Source organism: Glycine max, chromosome 16 (genome assembly GCF_000004515.6).
Source record: "Glycine max cultivar Williams 82 chromosome 16, Glycine_max_v4.0, whole genome shotgun sequence".
NCBI lineage: Eukaryota > Viridiplantae > Streptophyta > Magnoliopsida > Fabales > Fabaceae > Glycine > Glycine max.
The window spans coordinates 4,329,225-4,351,287 of NC_038252.2; the positions used below are offsets into that span (position 1 = coordinate 4,329,225).

At 34.3% G+C, this 22,063-nt stretch overlaps 2 protein-coding genes across 5 annotated transcripts; both read right to left on the bottom strand.

Moving 5' to 3' along the window:
• Window positions 1–1,399: 1,399 nt before the first annotated feature.
• Window positions 1,400–13,772, bottom strand: LOC100791900 (ATP-dependent DNA helicase At3g02060, chloroplastic). Of its 4 annotated transcripts, none has more exons than XR_418676.4 (14): window positions 12,908–13,772; window positions 12,011–12,236; window positions 11,550–11,795; window positions 10,150–10,284; window positions 9,930–10,054; window positions 8,532–8,671; window positions 7,464–7,534; window positions 6,114–6,275; window positions 4,783–4,869; window positions 4,389–4,562; window positions 4,133–4,177; window positions 3,181–3,537; window positions 2,294–2,646; window positions 1,400–1,640 (listed from the first exon to the last, which is right to left on the bottom strand). XR_418676.4 is itself a non-coding variant. In XM_003548438.5 (13 exons), exons 1-13 carry the CDS (start codon window positions 13,516–13,518, stop codon window positions 2,545–2,547), a joined length of 2,481 nt encoding a protein of 826 aa, XP_003548486.1. In that variant the 5' UTR covers window positions 13,519–13,772; the 3' UTR covers window positions 1,809–2,544. The 4 variants fall into 4 exon arrangements, 1 of the variants encoding a protein (XP_003548486.1); XR_418675.4 differs by lacking the exon at window positions 1,400–1,640 and adding an exon at window positions 1,809–2,214; XR_418677.4 differs by lacking the exon at window positions 1,400–1,640 and adding an exon at window positions 1,809–2,217.
• Window positions 13,773–17,028: 3,256 nt separating this feature from the next.
• LOC100790329 (potassium transporter 4) lies at window positions 17,029–21,816 on the bottom strand. Its single transcript, XM_003548776.5, has 9 exons — window positions 21,548–21,816; window positions 20,893–21,133; window positions 20,543–20,788; window positions 20,343–20,393; window positions 19,972–20,232; window positions 19,741–19,793; window positions 19,238–19,352; window positions 18,895–19,149; window positions 17,029–18,301 (listed from the first exon to the last, which is right to left on the bottom strand). The coding sequence occupies exons 1-9, from the start codon at window positions 21,590–21,592 to the stop codon at window positions 17,211–17,213; spliced, it is 2,358 nt and encodes a 785-aa protein (XP_003548824.1). The 5' UTR covers window positions 21,593–21,816; the 3' UTR covers window positions 17,029–17,210.
• Window positions 21,817–22,063: the final 247 nt, after the last annotated feature.

Consider the following 22,063-nt stretch of genomic DNA (forward strand, 5'->3'; position numbering starts at 1 on the left):
TCTGTTTTTTCTTTGGATCATACAAATGTTTTCAAAAATAATAAAAAAAGGAGGTACTCTAGAAATTTTGCCAACACTGCTTTCATACGAAAATTTGTATCTATTTTTTTTTTCGTCTTAATAGTAGTAGTTAATGTGACTTAATATGCATTAAGTAAAGATTTTTTTTTTGTTAGAAAAAAATTAGGAGGAAAGTCCTTTGAGAGGCTTAAAAAATGTTCATAAAAATATTTACATTTAATTTTTGTTTTCATGCACAATTATGGTAATGAAAATTAAACTTAAATCCTTGTATATTTACACCAATCCCTTGGATTCATTATGTAATTAGTTCGTGAAAATGCATTTTATTCTGTAGGTGCTACTTTACTATGTGTAACGTGTTCCTCGCCGAGACGTGTGCCGTCTTCAGGTCTGAGTTTCACTTCTTTTTTTTTTTTTTTTCCTGGTGGGCCTTACCACTCTTGATACTAAGATTGATATTTTGATAATCTATTACACATTTTTTTTTTATTCATAAGGGATTAAAACACAATATCATAAGAGAAGATCTACTACTCACCTATCATATTCAATCGACTAAGATATGTCCCTCGATAACTATTACAAATAATTAAGGCAATTTTTGGTTGATGATTGAATTTTTATTTGATACAATCTTTTATTTATTTTTTGTTTAAAATCATATCTTTCCATATGATATTAAAGAAAGATATAGATTTTTTTTTTATATATATTTTATTTTAGGACAAAACTTAGATACCATCCTGTACATGTTTTTATTTTGTTTCCTAGTCATAATTAAAGTTTAACCTCGATAATTCATATGATAAAAAATATTATTAGAAGAACACTAACAAGATTATCTTTAATACTTTTTCTCTCACTCTTTATTTTTTATATGGAGCTAACACTCTTTATTATTAGTAGTTAATAATTATTGGAAATCATAACTATTAAATGTCAATGTAAACTGTCGAATTACAACTCTACTTCTAATCGGAGAATAATATCAAAAATGTATATTGGACCTCGTCTAAGTTTTTTCTTTTATTTTATGCTAAGTGCTAACTGATCATCAAAATATCAAAATAGGTATTGAAAGTGACCTGTAATATTAATATTTATCCCCCCACCACCGTCCTCCCCTTATTAATTGTTATCCTTCAGTGGCTTTTGTTATTTTCTCCAAAATGAGTTCACTTTTGTATCTTAAGTTATTTTCTGTCACTAAAAACATGCTTCTTTTGTCTGAGATATCCATTAACCCATGGTGTTACTTGACATTTTTTAAGGTGAAGGAATGTCTTAATATAATAATATTTGCAATTTAACCTTTGACTATATTCTCAGGAATATCCAAAAATATGTAACCAAACATGCAAAGGATCGTCAGACATCAGTACACAACATTCTCAATATTTTCATGTTCTTGTGTCATGTTCCTTATTTTTCCTTTTTCTAACACTTTGTAAGTACTTCACGAGTCTTTGGTAAAACATACTGATAAGTGATAAGTGAAAAGTGCTAACAGTATGTGTAGCCTGTGCACAATATGCATTAACCACAGCTACTCATTAATACATGCCATAAGGTTATAGTCAGCAAGCTTGAGATGCCTCAAATGATTTTCATGTTTTCTGCACAATTAGAGAAGGATAAGTTTTGTTGTCCCCTTCTATTTTGAGAAGTATTTTTGAGATATAAGCATAGGAAAAGGATTAAAAACTGAGAAATAGAAATAATTATATAAAATGTCCACCACAGTATTAATATTAAATAATGGAACTAATTGTAAAAACTTGTGGTTACAAGAATTTCTTTCTATAGAGAATACAAGTTTCCATGAGGAAAATAACACAGATACATGACAACAACAACTATAAACAACAGTATATTTCTGACTTATCAGTAACAAAAATGCACTATTCACCAGACCGATTTCTAGTTTCTTTAGAATGTATTAGCTAGCCTGAGACTGAATCTTAGCATTGAATTTCTTCATATCAGGTAACTTCAACGAAATCTTAGAGATGGGACAATTGAGGAAAATATGGTCGGAGAATACTTTACAATGTCATGTATAAAAAAAACGACGAATTCTGGATAATTTGATTAAAGGTTTACTGCATGAAAACTCTAGGTCATCATAGGCAGCTTCTCAAAGGAATGTTGTTTTATGATTGCAAGTATTGAAGGTGATTAGGTCACTACCTGCTACGCATAAGGCATGCAAATCAGGAGTACAATTTAGATAACCCCAACTCCAAGGTGCTTGTAAGTTGTAACTAACCTCATTGATGTGGCTCTGATTATACATCTTGAAAGGAAGCACATATTCACCATTATCAACTGATAGTCCCCAGTCTGTTCTGATGTCCTGTACTGCCAAGTCAGTCAAGCAAAACAATCTTGTTTTGCATTCGCCGTGGTTAGTTTCTGGCCTTTCAACACACTAAATCCACCAAATCTTACATATTTGTGATGTAAGCAGTAAGTTGAGTTTCCAACTTGCTTATTGGCAGAAATGACCAGGATTTGAACCTAGTACTTTATGAAGGAGGGTAGTGAAGCATGAAGTTCAGCCAAGCATTGAAAGATCCAATTAAGAAGTTGTTCTTTTGGTAGCTCTAGTAGTAGTTCAGCCTGCATGAAGCAAATCATTAGGGAAAAGGAATAAGAGCTAACTGCATTTATATATGATTTCCGGCAGCAGTATATGTATGTTGCCTAAATTATCTGCAGAAACCAAAAGATAGGAAGGATCCATTATGCACAAGAAATTACTAACGTAATGGACAAAAGCCGGCAATCATAATGGCCAGAAAAAGAAAAATACTGGATTCATAATTCCTATAGATAAATGGTAACCTCAGACTTTTCATGGTAATGACATGTTGACATTTACAATGAGATAGCCTATCAATATTAGATGCAGACAGTCATCTTGCTTGTTTCTAAATGAAAATATGACATTGAATCCCTAATGCTAAAACAAAATAGGTAAAAGAAAAATTGTTCTGCTAAAATTACACTATTAAATATTTAAGTGTGAATGTGTTAAAGATCAGACAACTATAATGAGGGGGAAACTGAACAAAATACAAAGGCAGATTCCAAAAGAGATAACAAAGGCCACCAAATTCAAGAATTCAGAAATAAAGAATTTCTATGCAATACCTTAATTTGGTCCCCCTCAAGAACCAATGAATTTCTATGTAAATCTGATGCCATGGACTCTGTCATCATCTTGAATACCTTTTTACTCATGTTTGTTTTCATATAGATCATCTTCCCTGAAGAGTAAATACTGGTTATCCCTAAATCAGCAGCCATTCTCCTCAAGTAAAGCTTCTTCAGTAAAATCTCCATGGAGCGAGGCTCTTTTCCATATTGGCGGCGCAAATTCTCTGTAAATTGCATCAGACTCCAGATGTCTTTCTCAGCAACTCTCTCAGCGTCATTTATTATTTTCAAAGGGTTCTCCAGATAATTAATGTAGTCAGAAGGGAGATGAGGATTGATGTTTATGTCAACCTAAACAATAATAAAGTAGAAAATGCATCAACCACAAGATCTCTGTTATATGCATCTATACAGATGTTAGATACATATTTTACCTACATAAAAGCAAAGACACATAAAAATGAAGAGAACAAGAATTCAAAAGAAAAAGTTTGTTTGAATAATAATAATAATAAAACTTGAAATGTTTGAATATGAAAATATGCACACAAAAAGAATCCTCGGCCTTAGTTTGCTATTGAGGACAGATTCTAAAAAAAAGAATCAGTTCATTATAATCATCCAGCCTCAATGAGACCAATAATTATTGAGTAATTACTTTTATGTGTTTGATGTCTTTACATTATTATAAGAATTGTGATAGATGACCTAATACTATCTTTTCCACAACAAGGGATAGATGTGAGCTAGAACACCGTATTTTCTGGTTCACATCATTTTACAATGTGCAAAACAGCATTTTACATTTTCCTGTTTCACCTCAAGCAAGAGAAAAACAGTGTCAGTGTCAGATTTAATTTGTGGAACCCTGTCTGCTTTCAGATAAACACATATCAAGCATAGATTATGCTAATGTCTTAAATCCTTTGTGGTACATCAAGCATACCTGCACTGAGTGATAAGGAACTGAAACAACACGGTGATCTTCAACCTGGAAATAAAAAATAAAAAAAAGAATAGGATAAGCACAAAACTAGCAGGCAGATGATCAAGAACTACAGAGCAAAATGCTAAGAAAGCGAGTTTTCACTTTTCAGCCAACAAACAGTGCATGCAAATTAAACAAAAGAATACTTTTATTTTAACTACAAGTCCAGGAACGATGGCACATAGCAAGAAACACGTCGCAAATCGAAGTTTACCTTGGACAAGCTCTCGAAGAGCATCTCAAAAAAAAGATCAATACCAACATTTCCGACATCTCCTGATTGTTGTTCACCAAAAATTGCACCAAAACCTCTTATACCCATGTCTTTCTCTGCTAGTTGGAAGCCTTGACCAAGTTCGCGGCATTCTTCAATAGCAGCAAGCCTCTCCTACGGAGATCACCAAGTAGAATGTCAGTTTTAGGCAATTGTTTAACAACTAATTTTCTATATTTCAAATGAAAGAATCAATTTAAATCTAGGAATAAAAGTGAAGAAGTATGAAATATGTTAAGTTATGTGACATTCATTTGTCATATCTGATGAATCAAGTATTGTTTTGTGCAATTTGTTTTTACAAATAAAAGGTAAAGATTGACAAGAAACATACCAATGCTTGATCAGAAAGCAGGCTTTTGTCAGGGTAAAATAAGTATGCATGTGCTTCCTTATCTGCTCGCCCAACCCTTCCACGCAACTATCAACATTGAACAAATGAAAAAATTTCCAATATTAGTGAAACAGTAATAGATGATCTTGTGTGGTCTGACTTACTGTGTTCCAACAAAAATTGAAAAACTTGAAAAAGAATGCATACAGGTTCTTTCTTTTACTTCTACACCAGTAGGCATTGCTAGGCCAAAATCTGATTTGGGTATTTATAATTCTGTATTATAAAGTTATTAGGAAGTTATTTTTATATAAATTTCAGATTAGACAGTAATAGGTTATGATGTGACATATAAGTTGTGTTACAGACTTCTAAAATGCAATTAAGGTGTAAGGTTTATGAGTTTTGAAGGAGGAAACTCCTTGTTAAGGGAAAACCTTGTGTTTGTTCTCAAATATGGCCTAAAAACCAGACTATTTCTATCTTTATTCAGAATTCAGTGTGCTTATTTCTTGAGTCCAACAGCAATAAGCAAGCAACATATCAAATATTGCTTATCAGGCATGTATTAACCTCATTGTTGAGAATATAATCAAGTTCTTAAGGAAGCAATCACAAGGCAACTATATTTTTTCAGAGAAGTAGTGAGATGCATTACTTTTGGTTTGGAATTTTGGCAAAATGTTGGCAAAAGCAGTTCAAGAGTGACCATATGGAATTTTGCACTTCCTCCAACATACATCGCATAAAAGGATTTATGTTAGAATACCTATAGAATATATCATTATCATTACTGTATCAAAAAATATTTTAGAGTATCTTGGATGATCTCTAGGAGTGGTTTCCATATTCATTGTATTTCATCATATGTTTCCTAATTTGATTAGCATTAAGAGAGTAGCAGTGGTACTAGAACAAATAAGGATTAGTACTTTTGCCTTTAGCATCACATCAATAAGCATAAGAGAATATTATCCATAGTCTCCCATTCCCTCTATTCCTCCTTCTCTATCTAAATCCTTATAATTCTGACATTTCACATTCAATTTCTTTCAGTCATAAAAAATATGCTTGTTTGAAACAATATTAAGTTGATAGTGGGATGAAACAACAATTACTCCTGCACAAGATCTGAAATATGAAAACAAAACTACTTGATGATCTAAAGTTCTGTATTCATGAAATTATCAGCTCAGGCATTATATCCTGTGACAGTGTAATACATAATACACTGCCAATATAATAACATTAACCAGTTTTAAACAATGTTTGGAGTCAGCAACAGAAATATAAGAACATCCAAACCAAAAATAATTTAGGAAGAACAAAACCTGGTACAACTGTGCGAGGCCAAATTGTTGAACATCCTGAATGATTATGGTATTTGCATTTTGAATATCAAGCCCACTTTCTACTATATTTGTGCAGATAAGGATTTTTATTTCACCCAGAGCAAACTTCTCCATGGTATCCTCTAATTGTTTTGAGTATAGCTACACCAGAAACACAATCAAATGCATACAATTAAAGTCAAAATATCATTGTCAACACATGATGCATATATACACTTTTGATACAAGACAATTAACTTTTGTAGTTGATCAATCCAAACATATATTTTCATCATATGAAGAATAACTTTGTCGACTGAGTACTTATATGATGCACAAGTTCCCCCAAAAGATCCAGGAGAAATTTATCATGGTAGAGAGGCAGTGTGTGTGCCACACCATTGGATTTGAAGTAGCACTAACATCTTGCGTTGAATAAAAGGAAGAAGTGAACTTGTATGACTGAAGCAGATATAATTTTGTGAAGAAAGGATTAACTAAAATTGCACATCATGAAATGTTCTTCACAAAGCAGCCAGTTGGCCAGTATCCAGTATAGATGATGACACATCAAGCACTTAAATGCTTATTAATAGAATGACAACCAACAAGTACAAAATGTATAAGCAACATCCCAGAATATAGTGCTTCCCACATAAGGATGGAATGAATTTGACAATTGCATCAATTTCCATAATTAGATTAGATTATTGGGAGTATATTGCAACTTACTAAAGGTAGAAACTTGTCATACTAATGTTAATATCAAAGAGATTGAAAAGACTCTTGCCTGCAGAAGTCTAAAGGATAGTTTTTCAATAATTTAAGGAATGTTACAATATCTAGAGTCATCACAGAAATGTATATGCATGGTGAATATGAGAATGCAAAGCACAGATGTTAGATTGTAGGCTGTTATATTGCCTGGAAACATCAGGGAATACAAAGATCTCTTCATGAAAAAATAATATTAAAATACAAAATAACTATGCCTTTCTTAATTACTTATCCACCTACAGAGTTACAGGGTAAATGTGTTCAGCCAAAATTAACATGCTTCAGGTCTAAGCAAACGGTGTTGCATTATCTCTAATATCTCTAATTTCAAGATTTCAGACTTCAAAGTGAGATAATTTATATAGACACACTTTATAGACTTGTGCTGAAATCACTAGTAAAGATTGGTAAACTGACAATTAATGGCACTAGTAATTTTGAGAGTGAGAAATATTTTATTCACTAATCACTACTTCACTGATGTTTAACTTAAAAAGAATTCTATTTGGAGATCTGCTTGACAGTCCTACATGCAAGCACTAGACCCTTAAAAAGGTGTAAATGTGTAACTACCTTCCCATGGGCAATGGCTATTTCCACATTTGGAAATGACTCTGCAAGAAATGTCATTACTTCATCAAGTCCTGTAACACAATTATTCAGAAACAAGAGTCAGTACTGTAATGGACATTAGACATATTAGCAAATATACATTAACAGCAACACCACAGGCAATCTCCTTTTAGGTCTGTGATGGTCATATAGTAAAATTCTTCTTGTGACAGGAACAACATCAAATTTGCACAAAACTTATTCACACTAATGGGAGACTTTAGATTAGCTTCTTTATATTATTTATTACTTTTGATATAACAGCAGGCTTCTCAGTAACTGAAACCACAAGTTTGCTGACCTTGTGTTCCTCAGATGAAATGATCAGCATAGCATATCCCATGAGTTGTTTCTTGTAAATTGTAATGTCTCAAAATGATTTTAAGAATATGTAAGGATGTGTTTGGCTTATTTTTTATTGATATGTTTTCATTAATACTATGAGCTTATGACCTTGTTTTCACTTTATTTCTTGTTTTCAAGAATTTTCACAAGAAATGGTGAAAATAAGATTTTGCTGTTCTCACTATTTTCTTTGCAAATTCCTGAAAAAATGGAAATAAAGTGAAAACAGGGTGGCTAGATATTAGAAAGCTATACTTGAGCAATTTTCCAGTAAGCTTTCTGGTGCCACATATGCATTCTGATCTTCAGTTTGCCCAACTTAGTTAATGAACTTATTAAAGTTTGGTGCCTTAACTGGGAAAATATGTAAAGAACTGAATATTATTTCTAGATAATCTGTAAAGAAGACACATATATAGGAGACTAGCTGTGCTGTCATAATTACTGATAAAAAAAGGAAACTAAATTACAAGGAAATAAATCTATACAAAGAAAAACCAAAATAATGAAATAAGGAAAACTTGAAATATGAAGATAATCAGCTACAACAAGAGTGACAAACAACACTTCTTACTTCCAATTAAACATAAAAGACATTGCATAAGGTAATAATAGGTCTTATTATCAGACTTGGACAATACATCAGCTTACATGTCTGTATAGAAATTTTTAGCTGAGAATCACCTTTAATTCTTGGCAGAACATAAAAAACTTGACCACCACGATCCAGCTCATACTTGATGGCTGATACTACTTTGTCCTCACTGAATGAAGAAAGGTGAGTCTTGATAGGAACTCTTTCTGGGGGTGGAGTTGACATTAAACTGAAACAGAAATTAATAGAACTTACAGTAGCATTATACTTAAGCTCAGGGGTTAGGTAATCTTAATGATGTTTGATTACCCTAAGTTCAATAGAAAGAGCCAATCATGCAAAAGATGAAGTTCCCATCTAAGCATCCAACAAAGCACGATGCTAGGAAAAACTAGAACCAGAAGATTAAGGTGCAAATAAAAATGTTAAGGTCATTTCTAAGAGCAGCAGAATTTTGCAGGGGACAAATGTTACTGCTACAGAGGTTTGTGTTTAAGTTAAATTTTCAATATTCTGGGGAGTTGACAAACCAACTTCTGTTAACTAAGATAGTTTCATATTTATGCCTTTGACTCTATATTTTTCTTCGTCACTAACTTATTATCTCTTAACATTATGGATGTCCTGTTACACACAATTTTGGGGGAAAGCAGGGTGGGGGAAGGGAGAATAACTTGGCATTCAAGTACAAGAGATATTAGACTGTTTCATCATATCTTTTCTCAATATTCATTGGGACTTAGCTCCCTCTTTATTTTTTCGAGTTTTTTTGGATAAAAAATCCCCTCATCGTGCATAGCAGGATAGACAGCTTAAAAGAGTTGTCAAAAAAACAAGTCTCCCAAAAGCTTAAGCTATCAGGCATCATCCATCAGGTGAAGGCTTGTGAAGGGTTTTATACCTAACATGACCCCTCACACAACAGCCATGACATGGCTAATTCACAAGCTACTCCATCTTGTGCTAAAATTCTCATTTAGAAGAATATGCATGTAATCATGTTGAATCAAACTCTTGATCACTTGGTCATAGAGGCTCTAGTCTCTAATACCATGTCAAGAATCAACTCTTCCAAAAGCCTAACCTATCAAGTGAAGACTTATAATGGTTTAATATCTAATGAATCAAATCGCAACTTAAACATACTTCTAGTATAGAAGCTTAAATCTATGCTATGGGACCATAATTCATATGTTTTGGAAGGCCAATTATATCATAATCCGACATAGTACTCCTCTGACCCTCTCTCTCTCTCTCTCTCTCTCTCTCTCTCTCTAACTCTCACACACACATTTTTATAGAACATCCACAACACTACCTGCTTAAGTGAGTGAAAGAAAAAGTACATTCATCAACCAGATATGTTAGATAAAAAAAAATCCAATAACAATATGCAAGACAAATTCATGAGAACTTTTGTTTAATATCAAGACCAAGTTAACCAAAGACATTCAATCTTCCTTCCTAATTTGTGAAAGGCTAGTTACCTAGCATCACGAAACCCTGTTAATGCTAAATAAAGAGTTCGTGGTATAGGGGTTGCAGATAAAGTAAGTACATCCACAGAAGTTTTAAAAGAAGCAATCTTCTCCTTCTGTTTGACACCAAACCTCTGCAAGCAATAAATTGTTGCTCAGTAAGGAAAGAAGGTGGAGTGCCACTGTAGTTAAAGAAAAGGAAAATATGTAGAGCAGATAATTGGTAAACCTGCTCCTCATCAACCACAAGCAGACCAAGGTTGTTATATGTAACACGGTCTCCTAGGAGTGAATGAGTCCCAACGATAATATCCAAGCTACCATTCTTAATCTTGTCCAAGTTCTCTTCTTTCTCTGCTTTGGTCTGAAAATTGAGATAAGTGAAATAGTCAATAATTGATATAGAGCTTATAAACTATTCATAAATATCCACCTAGAAGCCCATGATGCCTATCATATTTGATTGACAATTTTCCAAATTTCAAGTTCCTACAATGTCCATATGCTTTCACTTTATAAGAAAAGTTTGTAGTGGGAAAAAAGGAGGAGCAAGACATATCCAGTTTTCGAATATTATAATACCATGAACTAGTGAATTTAATATATATCTGAATGGCAAATAAGGGCAGTAATGTATACTGTACCACCATAGAATTATTGTCACTCTCACCACTGCAGATCATAAAGAAATTCAGATTGTTGAAAGGATTAAGCATAGGATAACAATTATAAATGGCTTTGTAAAATGCATTTGCCAAATCAGGAGAAAGAAACCTATAAGAACCATCACATAAAAATGATGTATGTGAGGAACAATATAGATCCATCAAGCAAAATATAGTGCCACATTTCATATATCTATGAATAATAAGAGAATAACAGCAATAACTATCTAATATTGTCAGTTAGAAAGTGGGTTTGAGTCTAACTCAACCCTAAACATGCCCTCTTTTTCCCCACGGCTACCCGTCACAACTAAGGTGGGCTAGGGGTGACCACAATTAAGGTGGCTTTCCAACTTAGCCATTAGTCCATAATAATAATAATTAAAAAAAAACAGAATATAGAAATGGACACAAAAACAGCAATTACAATTAGAGGTATAAATGATTTATGATTAACTAATTTAAGTATATATTTAGTCCATGCACAAGCAATAAAAATAAAACTAACCATTCTAATAGTAAAAGTGTAATAGCATCACAATTATGGTGAGTGGTGACCAATAGCATGCATATGCAATACGCTAGAAGTAGATAAAGTCAGAAACTACCAAGGTGATGTTCTAGATTGGGTATTTCACTCAAGGTAGATACTAAAAGGCTATCAAGTTTATACAATAAATGGGAATTTTGTTGTTAGAGCCAGGAAACATTACCCTACCCAGAAACTGGCGTGTATTCAGTTCAGACCATGATTATAATCTATGGGACAGTTCATGAAATATTTTGATTCTGATTAAAGTGAATTATCATTGGAGAGGACTTAGTGATAATGAACCCATATTATTATTTGACTACCAAAGAAGTTTTAATTAGATTAGTGAAATACCTTCTTTGTAGCATGCAACGCTAACAACTAGATGAATTTAACTACAACTGAAACGGAAAAAATTTATCATAGTCATACCTGAAACCTGCTTAGTAGTCCAACCTTAATATCAGGATATACAGAAAAGCGCTCTGAAATAACATCAAAATGTTGTTTTGCTAGAACTATTGTTGGTGCCAGAACCATTGCTTGTTTTTTAGCTGAGACAACACAGGAGATAGCACGTAGTGCAACCTCAGTTTTACCAAAACCAACATCTCCACAAATTAATCTGTCCATTGGAGTTTCTCTCTCTGTCAAATCCCTCTCAACATCAATAAATGCCTGCAAGAATATGCATTCAGAAAAAGATTACATAACTGAATAAGCATCACATAAACATATAATATTGTAACAAGAAAGAAGTCAACATGTGCACTTTGATTCTTGAACAACCAAGAAAAGGTATTAGCACTCAAATAAAAATTAAAATTGCAACATAAAACCACAATCAACTAATCCCTTTCCATAAAAAAACACAGCATTTAGTATAACGTCACCCGTTTCTGATCCGGCGTAGGTTCATACGGAAACAGGGCTGCAAATTCGGCCATGGCAGGACTCTTTGGATAGAGAGGCCTTCTTTGTTTGAGCCTATGTAGATAGAGTTCCATTAAGTCCACAACCATTTTCTGTATTGCAACCTTCCCTTTAACCTTTCTTTTCTCCCATGCACTAGTATCACTCAACTTGCTCAATGCCTTTGGCTTTTTGGTTTCGTTTGGCCTACAAATGCAGACACACACACAGACACGCCACATTTACCACAACAGTCATTCACCAAAGCAACTACGACCCTTTTCTGGATAAACTTCTCAATAAGCACTTACAAAAGAAGAAAAATAAGAAGGTAAAATAAATTAAGCTTTCCCATAAGTTCAAATCAACTTATGGACTTCAACTTTATATAGAAACTCTCTTATTTAACTTCTCCAAAAGCTGATTGTAATCTATGCATAAGCTACTTTTAACACTAAGAAGGTCTAGTTCAGTGACTTGTTGTAAAACCCCTGGTACCTATCCTCGACTCTAACAGATAAAAAAAATATAAGCTACTTTTAACTCGCAGGAGAAGTTTAATTCATTTTACTTTCTTATTTTCTTCTAGCCAAATGATAACCAGCGCCTTTAGGGAGGTTTTTATTGGGAAGCACAAAATTACGATGCCCATGATTTGTTTTTACTCTCCTATGATTTTCACAATAAATACTTATCATTTTAATTCCTTAACTAATACCCTAAGGGCACTAGTTAGCCAGACCCTTTCTTCTATTATAAGTGCTTAACGAGAAGTCTATCCAATGAAGGCCCCCAAGTCCAACTTCATCACCACCACCTTCCACATTGAATTCAACAAACAACAAAGAGGGTATGCAAGATAAAAAGAAAACACTCACAAACTATATCTATAGAGCATTTTAGCAGCCTTGTTTACAGGTAGCTTTGCCATGCCATCAGCATACTCAATGAAGACATACTCAGTGGGCTGTGAAGAATTCTTGGCAACATCAAACCTCATCCCAACGAACCTCCCAACTCCGACTTTCCTGTGCACAACATAGTCCCCAGAACGGAGCGTGTAAGGGTCGACTTTGTAGCTAAAGACCCCATCTTTACTCTCTCTGTCGCCCTTCAACTTCTGCAACCCTCTCTGCTGCTGCACCTTCACCATCTTCATGTACTTCCCCGCCTCCTCCGAGTCCATCACCGTTCTGAAAGCCTCCTTCTTGCTCAAGTCGCGCCGAATCCTCTCGTTGAGGACGGTGATGGGGTCGTTGTGGAGTTCGGTCTTGGAGGGTGTGGAAGGGGTGTAGGGGCTTTGAGTGTACACTGCATTGGTGGGGGAAAGGAATAGTCTTTTGTTGTTGTTGTTGTTGTTGTTGTTTTTGGGGTGTGAAGGGTATGTGAGAATGAAGAGGCTCCATGTTCTGGGGGAGGAGCTGATTTTGGAGATGAGGGGTGTGGGAATGTGTGACCTTGGGAGAAGAGAAGAAGAAGAAGAAGCCATGTAGGTGTGGGTTCAGATTGTTGTCATTGAAGAGTTGAAAAGGAAGGATAATTGGGAAATGAAGGTTTTGGAGGGGTTTTGTTTTTGTTGGAACCAAGGAACAAGAAGGATTATTATCCAGTGTCGTAATATATATGAAGAAATGTTGTTTTTGTTATCTATCAAGTAAAGACCATCATTTGTGTGGGGTTGAGTCGTTCAGAGATAAGCCTGTGGAGGGAGGGATGCCAACAAATGCATACCTGCTCTAAATTTCAGTATTCAGATATTTTTTGCATACCAAAATTAAATACGTATGATCTGATATTTTTACAATAATCTTCGTTTCATAGTTTGTGTCCAATGGGCCTGGAGGTTTTAGGAATAAGGGCCTGGTGTTTAGCATGGGATAGAAAATTACTTCCTGCACCTCTAACATTGCTTCTTGCACCTAATACAGAATGTAATTTTAGATTCCAGAAAGAATGTAACTTTACATTCCAGAATAGGTGCAGGAAGAAACTGCCCATGGGATATTTCGTGGAGGTCCATATTACTCTTACAGCCCACTTCACTACTTCTACAACTTTTTTTTTGAAAGAAACTACTTCCACTCTTGAACTTTCCTTTTTATTTTCTTTATTAAAATTCTTTTGATCGAAACATGTTTTGATTGTCAATAATACACAATGGTCATTTATTTCCATTGTGTTATAATTGAATATAAAGGATGTGACTTCGCAATACACAGCAAAAACAATTAAACAAGTTCTCATATGTTGGTGTGATTAATTAGGTTATTGCAATAACATCTTTTAAATTCAAATACTTGCAAGTGATCTTCTATCTTATCTTTTGGATATCTTGTGTGTGTGTGTATCGCTTGTATCACAATTATTGAATAATGAGAAAATCCTAATTTCTTCCATTCTCTATTGGTATTAGATTAGCCTACTCACCACTTCCTCCCATGTGGAACTCAACCCCCCCCATCATACTCAACAATCACCATACTTGGCATGCTTAAATCACTCATATTTTGTACAAGCTCATGATGTCACCAATGACACTCCTTACCCCATGTAACTGTTGACGAAGGAGATGCAATCATTGTTAACTCTGCTTACACTCATTGGCATCACCAGGATCACTACATGTTCCTCGCCCTTGTTTGATCTTATGATCTCAATGCTCAAATTGTCATGACTTATGCCAACTCTTATGTTTCTGCATGGAAGAGGTTAAACAACCAGTAAGCGAACCAATCTCACACTCATGTCATGTCTTTGAAGGAGGACCTTTCAACCAGCACCAAAGGCATATCTAATCTTAGTGACTATTTGCATTCGATCCAAGCGATAGTTGATGGACTTGCTTTTATTGATCATCATGTTGATGACCTTGATCTTGTTATTATTACCCTAAATGACCTCGAACCATCAATTCACGAATTCACAACCTCACTTAACACTAGAGATACCCCTACTATTTGATGAACTCTTTGACAAATTAGTGGACTTTGAAATACTTATGCATCATGGTGCTTACTCATTTTGGGAACTGGTGTACTTTAAAATTTCAATAATTGACAATAAACACTTGTATCAACCTATGTCAATTATCAATACTAAAGTGTTATCCATAAAATCAATAAGCAGTGAGTATATGATAAAGTGTTATGAAATTAATAAAGTTTTACAAAAAAAATTATGAATTGAATTTGACCTTTTTGGCATAACTCACTATAACATGCATCCTGCATCATACTTGTAATTGACCTGACTTGAACCTACTCCATGAAACGTGAAGGCTTCAACTTTAAAATTTGGCACAGATTACATCTAGACCTTTTTAGTTCCATGCAAACATGATTTTTATTTTTTTTGGTGTATAAAACCTAATTGGGCTTAATTCTTGTTTTAGAAGCCCTAATTGAAGTTAAGCTTTTTAGTTTGACCCATTATCATCTATAACCCTTATTCGGTTCAATGATTAGTTCAACCAGCTCGAACCATAAGATTTAGTGAAATTGTTAAAGAAAAATCATAAGATTGAAAACAAGTTTTTAAAATTAGAAATAAAAAACTTAAAACTATGAATTAAAAATTGAAAAGTGTTTTTTATTTTATAAAAGACAATACTAAAAAACAACCTAAATAGGGTCTTAGTAAATTGGTTATAGTTGATTAAAAAACTCTAAATAATCAAATTCACACTTTTTTAGTATAATCAAGAGAAGTTCGATTATTACTTTCATTTCTAATTGACAACCCTAAACCTACTAATAACTTTAAGATTTTGAGAGACCTAATCTCAGCCAATAAACACACAAGCTCAATTTATTTTGACGAATTATATAACCACAAACATAGACATTGTGCTACCACTTATTTTTAGAATATGGACAATTGTGAATTGATCGTCCTATTGAAATTATGTTATTTTGTTAATGGAACAAAGAGCCCTTTCGAACCAAACAACAGAATAACAGTCAATGAATTATGAATAAATGCAGATGGTATATAAATACTAAAAATAAAATAGTAGATGAGAATAGTTAGATTTTACAATTATTAAGAAACCAATTATTCATGGCCTCCATAGGAACATAAAACATAGAGAGAGAAAACTACTCCTAATAATTCTTAAAACCCTTAAAAAGACGGTTTTTAATGAATGCCCAAGCTATAATGAAACAAATTACTAAATTGTCTTAACTAATTTTTTAAGATTCTACAAATGTGGTGGATTCCATATAGGGGTGTGCTGACTTTAGACATTCTATTTTCTTGCTCTGTTCAATATTAACTTGTTTCCATCCTTTCTAAAAATTGAAGTGTCCTTTTCCTAGAAAACAAATAATAGATCAACGACATAAACTAAGAAGACATGATTATGCAATATTAGGAAATATGTCTAAATGCACAAGTATCATGCACAACACAAAAGAGATAAGGAATTGTGATAAAATTGAGGTGCGTCATGATTCCTATATCAATTTTGTTCAATCTAAAAATCTCATTTTCTCTTTTTCTTATCCAAATATTTGAGGTCTTATGATTGATTGAGATATCCTCTAAAAAAAATATTCAATTCAGATATGAAATACTTTCAAAAGTTTAGTAATTAAAAATTTAGTGAAATTATGATAAAATTTGAAAGATTTTGCAAAATAAGAGACTAAGGTATAAAGAGGAAAATTATGGTATATATATTTTTATTTTGTGTGGAATTTGAGATCTTGATTGCTGATTGTTAAGTAAAAGAATCTTTAAAATAATTTAATTGATTTAAATTTTAAAGATTTTGAGTAAAAAATGGGTTTGGCAGTTTAAAGTAGAAGAAATTTGACAAGTAGACTAAATATGCTCAACTTTGAAAATAAAAGGAGCTTTTATTCTTAAAAAAATTGAGATCAAAATCTCATACGTTTAACTTTGAAGTGCAAGCATATTCTTATAACAAATTAAATTTGCGTGTACATTAAACATTCACTAGACGAAAACGAAATAAAACAGGTGGACGCGGAAGTAAGGAAAATATTCTGATTCCTAAATATAATTCTAAAACCTTATTGTTGCAACTATGTAATTACATTGGGAGAGAGATGCGAAAGCAAAGATAAACACGTAGCCCCAAAAGACACTCATTTTCCCGTGAGCTACAATTAATTACCTATGCAACTAGGATCAAGTTGTAAATTTCACCAATAACTACACATAATATATCATCCCAACTTCAATAAGACTAATGTGAGGAATGTTAAGAGCTACAGCTGGACCCCTGCAATTCTTGCGCAGAAATGAGTAACCAATATCAATCACGAGCTTTTTCAAGAATGAGGATGATTTCCTTGCCTTCACATATGAGTGCCCCATTATATATGCAACCCCAGCTTCCTTGGCTTGAATTAAATCCAAAAGCTCTTCCCTAACATCGGGATCCATACCAGTGTTTTCTGGTAGCTGAAATCTTACTCGTCGTCTTCTAACTTGCGGAGTTTCATCGTCGTAAACCGATTGCAAACTTTGCAGGGTTGCAGATCTGCTGCTAGGGATGGATATGTCAACGCCTATATCCTCCTGCTCAGAAACTATTAAACTTGAAGCATAATCATAGTTTCTAGAACTTATAACGGCCATCCTCCCATCAAGTGAAGAAGAAGCTTCGGAACTTGAGAACTGAGGTTGCACTGCTTCCATTTGGATAAATTCTGCTATACTCTGTATAAGATGATTCTCAAAATCTCCATCATCCCTTTGAATGTCCTTGTAACCATATCTGACAATGCACCTATACATTCGATATGGTCTGGGGCAAACTCGCCCAATAAGGAAACGTTCTTCCGGTGAAACATATGGAACAGGAACTGATTTTACACAAACAAAAACCAACACCTGGTGAAATGCAGGAAGATTTGTTACAAAATGGGAAAATATTGCAGGTATGCCTGTTGCCAGTTCAGTGTAGATGAGACCAATCCCAGGTACACGAACAATGCCAAGGCTTGGGCCCAAGCCCAGTAACCATTTCAATGAAACTTTGTTGTGCAGATCATAGCTGTACTTCCTACGAGTTCCATAATGCCACACGTACATAACAATCATGAAGATGAATGATAAGACTAGAGGTACCCATCCTCCCTGAGGCACTTTGATGAAAGCTGCTGATAGATATACGCCCTCTATCACCCAAAAGAATAAAAGAAATACAACAGCAATCAAGACACTTTTCTGCCAGACAAAGATTGCGACTAGTGTCATCAGAAATGTAGTTATGAACATAACTGTCATACAAGCCAACCCTGTAAACCAAATACCCAAAAACAAATAACTTCAATATGACAAATAAAAAACAAGTTTTGATGCAAGTTAAAAAAAAAAAAACAGATTTTAAGCTGAATTTGCCAAGCATTAACTGTAATACATGATCAAAGTAGAAGTCATGAGCATATGAATACTAAGGGAAAGGAATGATATCTTTCTGTGTACTTGACATTATAGTAGTATTTATGTCATTAAGATTTGTACATTCAAACTAAGATTCTTTTCCCCCCTCATATGATTACTTTCACACCCACAAGCTAATAATTGTGCATATGAAGCATCTATTTTGGCTTTTGATAAGTTTGAACTATCAATCCAGTTTCATAATTGGGGGAAATCAATGCACTCAAGCAGTGAACAGCCAATTGGCACCAGAGCACAACATCACTATGTTGCCAATGCTGCCAATCTTGACTATATGACTAGCCATGAAAGATACAAAATAGCAAGACAAATGGTCTTGTGTTTCTATGTGTGTGTGTGGGTATAAATTACCATAAGCATATGGGAATAAATTACCATAAGCATGGAGAGAGAGAGAGAGAGAGAGGCTCATATGGGAATAAATTACCATAAGCATTTCCAATTATGGTCGTGTCCTGAAATCCAATGGTTATTGCAAGAGTTAGGATCATAAGTATCCAATTGATTTCTGGGATATAGATCTGTCCATATATATGTTTTGAGGTGTGTACAACTTTGACTCGCGGAAAGCAACCAAGCGCATGACACTGCTTGATGATGGAGAAAGTTGCAGTTATAACAGCTTGACTCCCAACAATTGCAGCAAGGGTGGCGATTATGAAAACAGGCCAAAACACAGGGTCTGCAGCACAGCCAAAAACATTAATAAATTGCATTCATTTAAAGCACTGGCAGTAATATCAATAAGTCAGAGCGCTGAATCAACTAACCAGGTATTGAGTCATAAAAACCGTTATCAACAGAGTCGAGATTTTTAGACAAGAAAGCAGCTTGACCCATATACTGTACCACTAAACACGGGTATATAACAAACGCAAATGCAAGCTGCACAAGGAGAAAAAAAACTAATAAATCTCTATCGTACAACAAACAATGCATGCTAATCACCAGCATAGTAGTTGTACAGTGAGTGATTATTCTTTCCTTAAAACAGCATAAATTTATAAAACAAAGATCAAATTGATGGTGTTGAAAATTGGAATTAAAGGGAAAAAATATCAAAGAGTGAAGACAGAAATAACAGTAAGCAACTGTGTGGTGCTGTCTGTCATAATGTGATGGTACAAAACGATAACTACATACTCCTAATAGTGTATTACAACTAAAACAAGCTCAGCCAAATAAGACTTTTACCATAATAAGACACCAAAGCCAAAAAGAATCCTAATATTCGGTGACAGAATCATAAAATGCAGTCAAGCTAAAAGCGCACCCTTATTGACGAAGCAGTGAAATGACCAAGATCCGCAAACATAGCTTCAGTTCCTGGAGGGGGGGAAAGAATAAACAATTAGCGAACTCTAGCATCTGAATTCAGTATCTAGAAAATTAAAGCTCAATTAAATTTGTAAAGTTGAAACAAAGTATGGAATATCCAGCATAACATCACAATAATTTATACTGAACTTCAGGTAACTGTTATGTAGATCAAGAACTAGCATACCAGTGATACAAAGAAGTATCCCTCCAAGAGAAACCCAACCTTCTTTACCAGTCCTGCTAAAAAACTTGATGATATAATATGGCGATATAGCACGGACTATTTTTGGATTCCAATGAATTGTATTATACACCCCAATAGAAAATATTGATACAAGCCAGATTATTACAATTGGTGCAAACATAACTGCAACTTTGTGTGTGCCACAATGTTGGAGAGCAAACAGTCCAACCAATATGACACAGGCAAGCAGGACAAGTTCACCTGCAAACAACATGAAATTTCTCAAGTTCACCTGCAACCAATTTGCCCTTAGCATAACAAAAGCAATGATGAGAACAAAAAAAAAAAAGAATAAATGAGATTTGGCTCACCATCTGTTAATTTTTTTTCTGTAACTTTTAGTCCTGAGACTGATGCTAGAACTGCAGCGGAAGAATCAGGGTAAGAGTTAGCTTCTTAATAAAAGCAATAAATTTTCATGTAAACAAACCAAAGGAGTTGTGCACTCAAACTAGGGACAATTCACACCAAAATATCCTACTAAAAAAATTTAATAACACAAGTACCATACCCGAAATTGCTGGAGTAAGCACACCATCACCAATGACCATGCAAGCACCAAACAATACCACAACAAGCAGGGCTGTTCTTAACCTTTTATGTTTCTCCAGAAACCTCTTTAGAGGAGAAGAGGCTATAGCCTGTGAAGAGGGACCATATTTATAGGATGATAACTCCTCATCAGCTGCTTGTTGATTGGGGAGCAAATTAAACTTGGCATGCCTACAGAGCAGCGAATAAAGAGCGAATGTTCCACCTGATGACAGAAGGATCATGCTCGGATCACAATCACACAGTTCATATAACCTTTCTACAAGAAAAAAGTATTTAAAATAGAAAATAAAGTCATCAGCATAATACCTTCCCCGTTGTCATCAGCACTCAATAGGATGAATACATACTTAAGCAACGGAATCAAAGTAAGGGTCCAAAAAATCAACGAAAACGTGCCGAATATAGTTTCCTCGTCATGGTGATTCTGCAACTTCCCCTTGAAGGTGCTTGTGAAGACATAGAGAGGAGAAGTGCTCAGATCTCCATACACCACACCAAAGCTTTGATACGCTAATAATAAATTCCTAGACAGATTCACCCAAGACAACTACAAAACACAAAATAAACAATTCAAATATTCAACTTCCATGATTCAAGTAAGCAGAAAACTCGGAAAACGAACCAGTGACCTATATCATCGAAAAACATTACATTTCAGAATCAAACAAAGAAGAAAGAAATCCAATTCAATTCAATAAAATGATAAACTAAACCAGAATTCGAAAAATAAAATAAAAAATGAATTCCAGCTTGACATGAAAATCAACAAACACTTTTAAAATTATATGAATTAAACACGTCAACGAGTTGCTCAAGCTATACGAACACAGAACGCTTATAGTGATTGAATCGAATTGCAGTACTAGCAGGGGCGCAAGAACTTCACACTCTATTACAGTTCACAGGTTTTGGATAAATCGAAAGCACTGCAATAGCGAGTAACGGAAAAAAGAACCCTAACCTGAGAAGGATTCCGAGAAGTCGAAGTTCCGGATTCCGGTTCCATTCTCTAGAGAGAGAGAGGAAGGAAGGTGAAGAAGGTAAGAGCGAACGAACGATATTCTTTTCTTCTCTCTGACGAGTCACGAGTTAGTTGAGTTCAGTTTTCAGTACTACTTCTTACATTTCCATTTCATTTCATTTTGAGTTCCCTTTGGATGATTCCTTTAATTAAATAATGAAATGCGTGAGACACTTGACGAACCAGACGGAACCTATATATCCTTGAATTAAAAATATTTCAATTTCATTTCCAACAACTTGCACAGTTCATCAACACACATTTACCTCACGCGACTGGCTAGGCGCGTGGCACAACCTCCTATACTAGCCATCCCGCCCCAAAGAATCGTTGTGTTTTTGTTAATCTGCTCTCTTAAGTTGGATACGTTTAACTTGGGATTCCAAATTCGTTGTATTCATTTAATTATTATTAATTAATTAAAGGTTTTATTATTTAACGTGTGAATTAACTTGA

Coding starts and splice junctions, on each gene's coding strand:
- LOC100791900 (XM_003548438.5), bottom strand. CDS start 13,518: ATGGCTTCTTCTTCTTCTTCTCTTCTCCCAAGGTCACACATTCCCACA. Junction 12,237..12,907: donor ATGCTCTATAGATATAGTTT/GTGAGTGTTTTC, acceptor CTGCATTTGTAG/GCCAAACGAAACCAAAAAGC. Junction 6,276..7,463: donor TAGCCATTGCCCATGGGAAG/GTAGTTACACAT, acceptor TTTCTGGTGTAG/CTATACTCAAAACAATTAGA.
- LOC100790329 (XM_003548776.5), bottom strand. CDS start 21,592: ATGGAACCGGAATCCGGAACTTCGACTTCTCGGAATCCTTCTCAG. Junction 20,789..20,892: donor TGCTGATGACAACGGGGAAG/GTATTATGCTGA, acceptor TTCTGTCATCAG/GTGGAACATTCGCTCTTTAT. Junction 20,394..20,542: donor GCTTACTCCAGCAATTTCGG/GTATGGTACTTG, acceptor CTTCCGCTGCAG/TTCTAGCATCAGTCTCAGGA.